At 34.2% G+C, this 9,934-nt stretch overlaps 2 protein-coding genes across 2 annotated transcripts; one reads left to right on the top strand and one right to left on the bottom strand.

The window, feature by feature from the left end:
* Positions 1-321: 321 nt before the first annotated feature.
* On the bottom strand, positions 322-6,272 carry LOC120347353 (uncharacterized). The gene is made up of 6 exons (XM_078118193.1): positions 6,016-6,272; positions 5,550-5,626; positions 4,979-5,027; positions 4,538-4,687; positions 3,379-3,602; positions 322-3,035 (listed from the first exon to the last, which is right to left on the bottom strand). Exons 1-6 carry the CDS (start codon positions 6,071-6,073, stop codon positions 2,898-2,900), a joined length of 696 nt encoding a protein of 231 aa, XP_077974319.1. The 5' UTR covers positions 6,074-6,272; the 3' UTR covers positions 322-2,897.
* A 2,209-nt stretch (positions 6,273-8,481) lies between these two features.
* On the top strand, positions 8,482-9,159 carry LOC120347999 (polyubiquitin-like). The gene has a single exon (XM_039418111.2). The coding sequence runs from the start codon at positions 8,482-8,484 to the stop codon at positions 9,157-9,159; it is 678 nt and encodes a 225-aa protein (XP_039274045.2).
* The last annotated feature ends 775 nt before the right edge of the window (positions 9,160-9,934 follow it).

The following is a 9,934-nucleotide window of genomic DNA, read 5'->3' as shown; positions in this document are numbered from 1 at the left end:
AAATACAAATTATATCACAGTTTCGATCAGACTGGTATTACTACGCAGCTTTTCCAAGGCCAGTACAAATTTGAGTTTTCTGGCCGTTTATACGGTCTCAAAATAATAGAACAATTTTTCCCGTTTGTGAATTTTTTTTAAGAATCATTTTTTCCTTGATAATAATTTGTACTAATTCACAAGGTAAAAGAGTAAAAAATTAAATTTTATCAAAAGGAAAGATGTGAAATGCAAGCCTACGTGGTGTTATGCAAGTAGCGAGATGTCATTCACTTATGTGTCCTGTAGCAAGGCTGCAAATAAGCCATGCGTTTCAAGTTTTCGTCGACATTTCAGTATTCCAGAAGCACTGCAGGGTTTTACGTAAAAAACGTATCACAAAAATAAGGTAGCAGTGTTCCTAGAAAGCTCTAACCATGAGTACATATGTTCATATCGTTTTAGCTAGAGCTTATTAACTCAACATCATTATCTGCGTATATCGTGGTTAAGTAATAAGTATAAAAACTGTTAAACATGTTAGGTGCTATTCATCAATAAAATACTAGAGTATGTGCTGTAATTAACCTTTTAATTATATTTCTGTTGCTCTCTAATTTAAGTAACAGTTAGTGTAATGCATTTCGTCTATGCTCGTTCAGCTTGAACTGTTGCTTGGATTGAGTTGATTTTGATAATAGTTTGTCGTTATAAATATAAAATTTTTCTGAATGAATTATAATCTGCAATATTTTATGATAAAATAGCTTCTCCATTGTATTGCCTATACTGATAAATTAGCAGTCAACACGAGCCAACCATTCTGTAGTTTAGAGTAACTAGCAAAAAAATTACCCAATTAAATAGATAGATCATCGGAAGATTCAACGGTGTATATAAACTGACAATATGGTAATTCAATCCTCAATTTCAATACTATATTGTCTTCAGCTATGGTAATATGAATAGTTGAATTTGATAGTAAATCCAGGAGACACAATAGAATGAATTGGAACGCATTTGAATTTGATTCAAGAGTCAATTAATTGAATTTCTGCATTGACTGCTTAATAAATCATTGTCTCATATTAGCAATGAGGAAGCTCCGCATATGCTGTTGTCAGAGTAGACCGCTTTCACAATTGTTTGCAATAATAAGATTATTTCAATTAAATATATTCTATTCATAATTCTATGGTATGTAATATACACTAGGATTGTCGACTGCTAAATAGCTCGAATAATTTTGTCGAGACCTATCGCGATCTTTAATTTTTTACCTGCACATATGGTGCATTTTGAATGACCATAATATATACCCTATCCTATATCACAGTCTAGAAATCATAGATTGAGGCAAGCTTCTCAGTACAACTTTTATTGTAATAAAGTTACATAAAACTACAGAAAATCTGAATACTAGCCATTAAAATTGTTCGGCCAAAAATAAAAGTGTTGCAATGGCGTATATACACATTTGAAGAGGTGAGATGTTCTGCCGGGCGTTAGTATTTGAAAACTTGTAGTCGTGTATAGCTCTAGTAATATTTATGACCAATTTGCATAGCTCACATCTAATATTAATTTTTGTAATAAAAACAACTTGATCTAGATTTAATTCACAGATTGCTGGACAGATACTATTATATACAGGATGATCAGAACAAGTGTAGACAAATGTTTATTAAAATATCTAAAATATGAATGTAAGAGAGAAAAAAGGATTTGGCAGAAAATAACCCTATAAAGATAAATAATAGAATTCATTGTTATTTTATGATATATATATATTCCATTTGCCTTCACTACACGCCTCGATCTGATTGAAACTTGACTGCACGGGGTATGGTTTCTTCTGAAATTTTGTTCTAACAAGTCATCATTCTACGCCTTAGAGCAGTTGTTTTCAATCTGAGTTGCGCCCACCACTAGTGATACACGGAAGTTTTTCAAGTGGTGCGGAAGCAGCTTTGAATTATTGCAACAACTAACCATTCGCTAAACGTCGTTGATAGCGGTTTAATGCCGCCACATTGTGACGTAAAACGCAAAACGGCGAAAACATGCCTGTTCCGTTTTTGGTATACAGTAACGGATGAGGGCGATCTCTAAAGACAAGGATTGGTAGCGCTATAAACGCTGTTTAGCGAATACAAAAGTTAATTGTTGCAATAATTCAAAGCTGCTCGTCTACCACTAGTGACCTTAATTTGAGAACAACTGCTCTAAAGCATAGAATAATGACTTGTTGGGACAAAATGTCAAAAGAAACCACACGTGCCTCGTGCAGTCAAGTTCCAAACAGATCGAGGCGTGTAGTCAAGGCAAAGGAAGGATATATGGAAAATAACAATGAATTCTATTTTTTTTTATCTTTATTATGCTATTTTCTGCAAAATAATTTTTTTCGCTTATACATTTACATTGTAGATATTTTAATAAACATTTTTCTACACTTGGTATGATCACCCGATCACCCATCACTTTGACAAAACAAGAAAGCTATGCTCAAATATTTGGACACGTAGAGCATTTTGCCAATTTCCGAAAATCATACCACAGTCCACCGTTTGGCATAATAAACTTCCTACTATTGCTAAGCACTAGATTCATCGGCAAACGCCGAGCACGAAATCAGCTGACGGTCGGTGACGTCATAGCAAACAAAAAAGCGAACCCCACAAAGCTAACAGAAATATTTGAAATAAATAAAAGTAATAAATAGCCTTCTAGAAGAAAATTCTTTTTTTAACCGCTGAAAATTTTGAAGAAATTCGTCTAGTATTTAAAGAGAAAAGCGACTTTTTAAGTTTTCCAAAAATAATGCAAAACGATCGTTATGTCCACTAACGTGTCCAATAAAGACGAATAAAATTGTCTGTTTAAAGATAAAGTAATCAGTCGAAAGTCTTTTCTTGTTAAGCTACATTATATTCATACTCTCCAGAGTATACCGGGTTGTCAGGAAAGTCTGAACGGCACAAAGCAAAATATGCTTCATATTCATCGTCTGTTGTGAAAACAATTGAATATCCCCACATAAGCGCGTTACCAACCTGCATTAGATAAAAAAAAAAATTCGATCACATTTTCTTTTTAGAAAAACGAAGTCGAAAAGTTAATATGTAAACTAGATGAAGTTTATAAAACTTTATTGCTGAAAACTTGAAAGCACAAAGATCAAATTTCCAGCAATAGTTTTAAAAAGGCAATGTTATTACATTACAGTTTGTTATTACATTACATAGACATATTATAGTCATTAGACATATAAAGTGTCAAAGCTAGACTGTAGCACTGTGATTTTTGTTTCAGTCAGTTCAGTTTCATTTTCAAAAGCTACTCAAGCTACTTCTTTGCATTAATTAGAAATAAAAATATATATTTGAGCAGACTAACATTGGTTATCGAAGATTTCATCAGCAAGGCATTAGGTAGAGAAGTATCTCTTCTATCAGATAACATTTTTCCGAAATCTGGAATATTTTTGATTTTTTCGTAATCAGCAAAATCCCCTCCTGGCCGTTTTGTGCATTCTTTTTTGTATTCACTCTGAGTTCTTTTAGAACCATTTGTAAACAGTTCATAGCAGTGCTGGCGATCGTTATAAAAACAGTCATATCCTAAAACACAAATGAGATTGAATTAATAAAACAAACTGGCTCATTAAGCGAGTAATTCAAGCCGTGTCCGAAAAATTGGCCGCAGGAAATTTCACTGTGGAAAATCTCGCCACAGGATATTTCGACGCATAAGAAAATTCGCGCGTAAAAATCGCCACAAGAGGATTTTGCTGTAAAACAAGTATTTGCGATAAAAACTGTTTGATTTATAGAGTTAGGGCTAAGCTATGCTCTTATATAATGAATTTTTATTAAATAAAAAAGTATTTGAAAAACCAAACTGTTTTTATCACAAATACTTGGTTTACAGCAAAATGCTCCTGCGGCGATTTTTCATTAGTCGATTTTTCCTACGCGGCGAAATTTCCTGCGGCGAGTTTTTCCTACGCGGCAAAATTTCCTGCCGCGAATTTTCCTAGGACCATTTAAGCACCGGAACGAATTAATTTATTTATTTTTGAGCAAACAATTCTACTAGTTCACTTCATGCTTAGAATTCCCAAATATCAAAATTTGGAATATATATATTCACGATTCAAGTACTATATGTCAACATTATTGTAAACGCCGGTCGTTTGTAAAATGCCTAATTAATTTAATTCCAATAATATTAGTTAATAATATTCGATTATTATCATAAGAGGGACATTCACATTTATTTTATCCAGTTTAATGAAGTTTAAGAAAAGTTCCGTTGAGTAATCTTAAGTCCCGTTTGTGAATTCATTATAAAATACTCGCAAGAAAAGGCGCCGAAATTGGCCCGCAAATATCGAGGTGGTTAATTTCGGGTAAAACATTTTAATTTATATTCCATTTCCATGGACCAACACTTGCAAAAATATAAAAATTGATTCATCTTGTCCAACAAATGAATAAAAATCATTTCGTCTGATGATATCATGTTTGCCAGCCTCATATACGGTTTCTCAAACCTTGAGTTGGGGTCGCTGTGGTGGTAGGAGTTGTTTTTAATCCTGTCGTGGTCGAGGTCCTCATATTGTCCGTTGTTGAGGGGTTTGCCATAAAATCTTTCAATCGATTTTCGAAGTCAAGAATTTGAGTCCTCAATGTAGCTACTTCGCCTGTTAAAATATGTGTCGTATAGCAATCAACGTATAAAAAACATTTCAAATTCGCAATTTCGCATTTTCACCGACATGAAACAATTTTCGGATAGTGCTTTAAAAACTACACCAAATAAGAGTCAATACCATAATATACGCCACCCTCTGGATCCGTAGTTCTCCAAGACGTCGAAAATTAAGTATAACATTGAACGACTCTTTTTATTCAATATGAATATCATTATCCAATATGGCCGCGTGAGTATATATCGCTCGATTTTAGTGAGATGTAGATCAACTGTTACTTACTACCGAGTTCCTGCACTTTTTCTTTGAGGTTATAATTCGATGAGTCTTTCTAAAATATTAGAAGTGTTGTCAACTTGAGGGCATATATTGAAAAGGGAAAGGTTATTTTGAGTATTTCACTTGAAACAATAGAAATAATTAAGATGAAATGTAGGGATATAATTAGGATTTAGGACCTTTTTTTCATGAGTTGTATCGTGAGTAACACAGCGAGTATATTCGAAACAAAGAAAAATAAATTAGTGATAGGCAATGTTTGCACTCCGGCTGAACTCAAATATTTACATATCGTATTTGTATAACGCAAATGCATCGCAAGAATCCGACACTATAAGTATATAGAAAGTATTTGTCTATAACTAGGATCACGCCCATACAAAAATAAATACAAATAACATATTAGTTCATTATTTTGACATGAACACTGACCAAAGAAATTCAAGATCATCTGTATTCATAAATTGACTCTAGCCATTAGTATAGATTTTTCAATTTTAATGATTACAAAAATACGTAATACATAAACATAACACAAAGATGATCGCAGATATGAACAAGCATTGTAACTTACACAAGAAGCAAACGAAGGAAGTTTCATCCATGTTGGGGTTCCATCGCATACTGCTGATATCCAGCAGCTTTCTGATGCTGAAATTTGTGAAAGAAAAGCGTGATATTGTTTAATAATTATCGGTTAGATTTGCGTTGCGATTTGCTAATGGAAATCTTGGCATTATCGAAAACATTCGCTTTTCTGTTTTATTTTTTTCCGCAATTTATTTTCAGTTAGTTAAGTTGTACTAAACTTATGTTAATTTGCTATATTATTTCAAGGTGTTCACAATACATTTTTCGTCGCAAATACTACTTCAAGTCTAATATTATTAGTCTGCATCTCTCTGCATGCGGTTATCATAATATATATTATCTATTCTCAAATAAACTTCCAATATATAGCGAACACATGAAATATACCTTGAAAAATATATTGAAAATATACAATAGTGTTGAAATACGTAAAACTAATATAAATTTACCTGCCGCACTCAACACTGTATGGGCATAGAAAGTTAAGTATATGATAAGCATTCCCATTGCTTGAAGAATATTTCAGCAGTTAAATATCGCAAAACTAAACTTACAGAGATATTCGTTGGTTAAATTTGCCTCTGCACTATGAACTATAATGGTAATAATATAATGTCGATACCGTACAGAGGGTGTCATGTATAAACAGCGCTGATTTTGTGACTCGAAAATATAAAGTTGGAAATCATGATATTACTATCGCGAGTCGAAACTGGATACCTGCGCTAATTGTTTAGTCGTATGATCGGTTATTATTTGGTTGACTAAAAGTTTGGAAAGCATGATATTACTACCCGAAGTCGAAACGGGATGTACGCACATAATGTTCCCTCTGATAACGATTGCTACTTGCTTGTCAAATAAGTAGGATCACGTTTTTCGAGGTGACTTATACGTGGTATATTGTAATTGATAGAGTGTAGATTCAATATAACTGTCCTTATGTAATTTTGAATAAAAAGAAAACGTATTATGTTTTGAAAAATCTTGACTTTATTTGACTCGATAAGCGCCCCAATGCACATGTCTTACAAGAAATCACCCTCTCGGTAAATTACTAGAAAATATTCCAGTTTAATGTCTGCTTCTAGATTTTGCATTTTTAAACGTAATTCTAGACGACTTAAGGTGATGAACCACGGCCTCTCGTCCGATTACCAGTCCATGTCGGGTATGGGATTTGTTAGCCAGTTGTTTGTTTTCGGAAGCATAGACTTGATGATGGTGGAAGCCATAACGTATTCCTATAGCGAGCGTATTCCTAACGCTTAGCACCTGGCTGGGCAATTATTTTTGGTATCGGGCCACATTGAATATTCAAAATGCAGTGGCGGGCCGGACTAAGTAGAGTCAGTTGCGCGTTTTTATTGTATTATATTACACATTTAAATACGTACTATATATAAGTAAGTATATAAATAAGTAGTATATCTATTGTACTTTGTTAGAAATTTTATTCAAAGCGCATTTAATAAAATTAGTTTAAAACATAAATCTGGCGATTTCGAGACAATACATTGGATCAGAGAAACGGAACGCTTGCATAACAATGCCGAATCCTGTCATTAATGGTGGAAAGTGAGTAACAATGCAGAACTAGGACCATGCCTTTGGTGGCCAAACATCGTGATTCATATAACTTTGCTGTCATCATAGCATTTTTAAGGTGAACAAGGTTCGCGGTAATTTTAATGCATTGGAAGGCGTTGCGAGCTCAAAAGTCTGCTCTATATACCACGGCTATCTGTGGATTTAAAATTGTGCGATATACTTTATATACTATATCTATTTTTGCGATACGGATATATTTAAAATGCATTGATACGGGCACATTGAAATGTCTTGTTGTTTTCAACCTAGCCCGCGGCTGCTTTGATAAAATATAAGCCTTACAATTCTGAAATACCACCGCATTCCGCGGACAATAAAATGTGAGGTAACGTGCCAGATTATTACTTGAAAAACGATTGAGTTTACCTTACATTAATTATCTTATAAATCAGGCCCCGTCGGTAGTTATACAATTGACCAAAAGGTACATCGCGCCCACGAAAGCTACGCAATTAAAAATCTGACAGAAATTTTTTAGTTTCCATTTTCACAAAAGCGTTTTTAATCTGTCGCGAGCCGTTTGAATCATAACTTGTTTCTGTTCAATTTTTAGCATTTTATATTGCCGCTCTAAATCTAGATTTAGGTTGCTTGCAGATTCACTTCTTTATTTATCTTTAGCATCTCGTCGCCGATGATTATATAATAACTCGATTTTTTTAATGGTTTCACAGTTCCGTATACAAGACATATATATGTTCAGAAAAATTTGTGATTCGAGGAGAATAATCCATGACGTAAATAACACCTCGAGATGATGAAAACAATCGGCGATTTAATTAAGGGAAATTTAGTCGAATGTATTATCGACTTTTTCTTTGTCCTAAAAATTCTTTTGTTCGCAATCAAAGTATATTTTATATGTAAATGAAAAAAGTGTTTAAATCTAGAAACTTGCTCACGGGCCGGATAAAACGTTGCCGCGGGCCGGATGTGGCCCGCGGGCCGCAACTTGCCCAGGACTGTCTTAGCACGATGTGCCACATCGCCGAGCCGAAGACGTAGCGTTCTCATGTTGGTTTGATATTGTACACAGGGTCGCGTGCCAAACCTCTCTCAGACAACAGTGGTGCCAAAGGTCAATATTGTGCACCTGTGTCATAGAATACTCGATAAATATACCCGTATCAATACTGGGGTTCCACCATAGAAATACCTGGTGCACAGAACAAACATGACAATTGGCATTAGGAAAGTAAAATAAAATCAGGCGTACTCATCGTTTTGCTACATTTTGTATTACTGGGCAGAAGGTTCTACACCTACATTACAAATTTCTACATTAAAAATAAGGTACAGCCAACATGAAAATCTTTGTGCAAATGTTAGATGGTTGGAGGAAAGAAATCGTCGTTAACGAAAATTCTGAGACAGTTGCTCATCTTAAAGATACCGTAGTCCGTGAGCTGAGAAACAAAGAGCTTACTATTGATCAAATCTACTTATATCTCAAAGACCGGGAAATTAGCGGCGTGTGGGTAAGAGATTGTGGCATACGACCAGGGGATACAGTAAATGTTGTTGTCAAGCAACGAAAGTTCATTCGAATAACAGTGGAGCACGGAGATGACAGAATCACTCTTGACGTTGAAGAAAGCGAGCTGGTCGAAGACGTAAAAGTAAGAATTAAAAAAAGAAAAGGGTTTGCCGTTGATCAACAAGTTATCATGTTCAACGGACAAGAAATCAACGGAAGGTTGAATCATAACGGGGTTGAACAAGGGTCAACTTTGAACTTGTTTTTTGAGGAAGTGCAAATTTTTGTTGAGGATATGAGAGGAAAAAAAGACGAGTTTGACGTCCATCTTGCCGACGAAGTTCATGAATTCAAAGTAAAAGTCGCTGAGGTAAAGGGACTTGAGGCAACTCAGATAAAACTGATGTATAAAGGAAAAGAGTTGTGTAAAGGGAAACTACTACAAGACTACGATATCAAGCCAAATTCAACAGTGAACTTAGTAATTCGAAATCGTGGCGGATAAATTCAAACGTTATGTCCGTATCCTCGTATTAAAACTTAAAATTCTCGAGCAATATATTATTTCAGACGATTATTCTCGAAATTAAAATAAATACACTTGTATAATATCACTAAGAAGCAAAAAGCTAGACGTTCATCACTCTTTCCTGCAACCATACTTTCATTCATATATACATGTATATATTTCAATATTAGTCTTCGAGAAATTGTTTTCACTAAGCATACATGCACCAAATAATTTCATTACGATTAACAAATAGCATTGATTGATTGATTTTTGTAAAAAAACGCAATTTATCCCAGAAAACCCAGTGCACACCTACATTTTGTTTATTATATATACGTATATTATTATTTTAAATATAATTACCTTTGATTTTGCTTTTATTATTTCTATATTGAAGCGTGCTATTAATTTCGTAAAAATAATAATAAAACAAAACCTAAAAGAAGTGTGAATACCAAAATTGTATTTGGGTTTTGTCGCACTTGTCTGTCAGAGTTGGAAATCCTTTTGTAAGATAATGAAAATGGAAGCGAATAAAATGTCGGTGTGGGTAATACAAATAGGAATATATGACACGAAAAAAGTCTGCTTCCATCGAGTACAACAATACAACAGGTTTTATCAAAAATTTATTTATATTATGTGATTCAGAATCGAGAATGCAATACGTTAGTCCAGTGTTCCTCAACCCGAGTCCGCGGTGTCAAATGAATCCACAACGAGCCAGAAATTGACTGCGGGCCCCAAACGTTTTTGCGAAACTTTTCTA

The sequence above is a fragment of the Styela clava genome, chromosome 11, assembly GCF_964204865.1.
Source record: "Styela clava chromosome 11, kaStyClav1.hap1.2, whole genome shotgun sequence".
Taxonomy (NCBI): domain Eukaryota; kingdom Metazoa; phylum Chordata; class Ascidiacea; order Stolidobranchia; family Styelidae; genus Styela; species Styela clava.
Note: the sequence above shows the minus strand (reverse complement) of the source record. Positions and strands in the feature narration are given on the sequence as shown.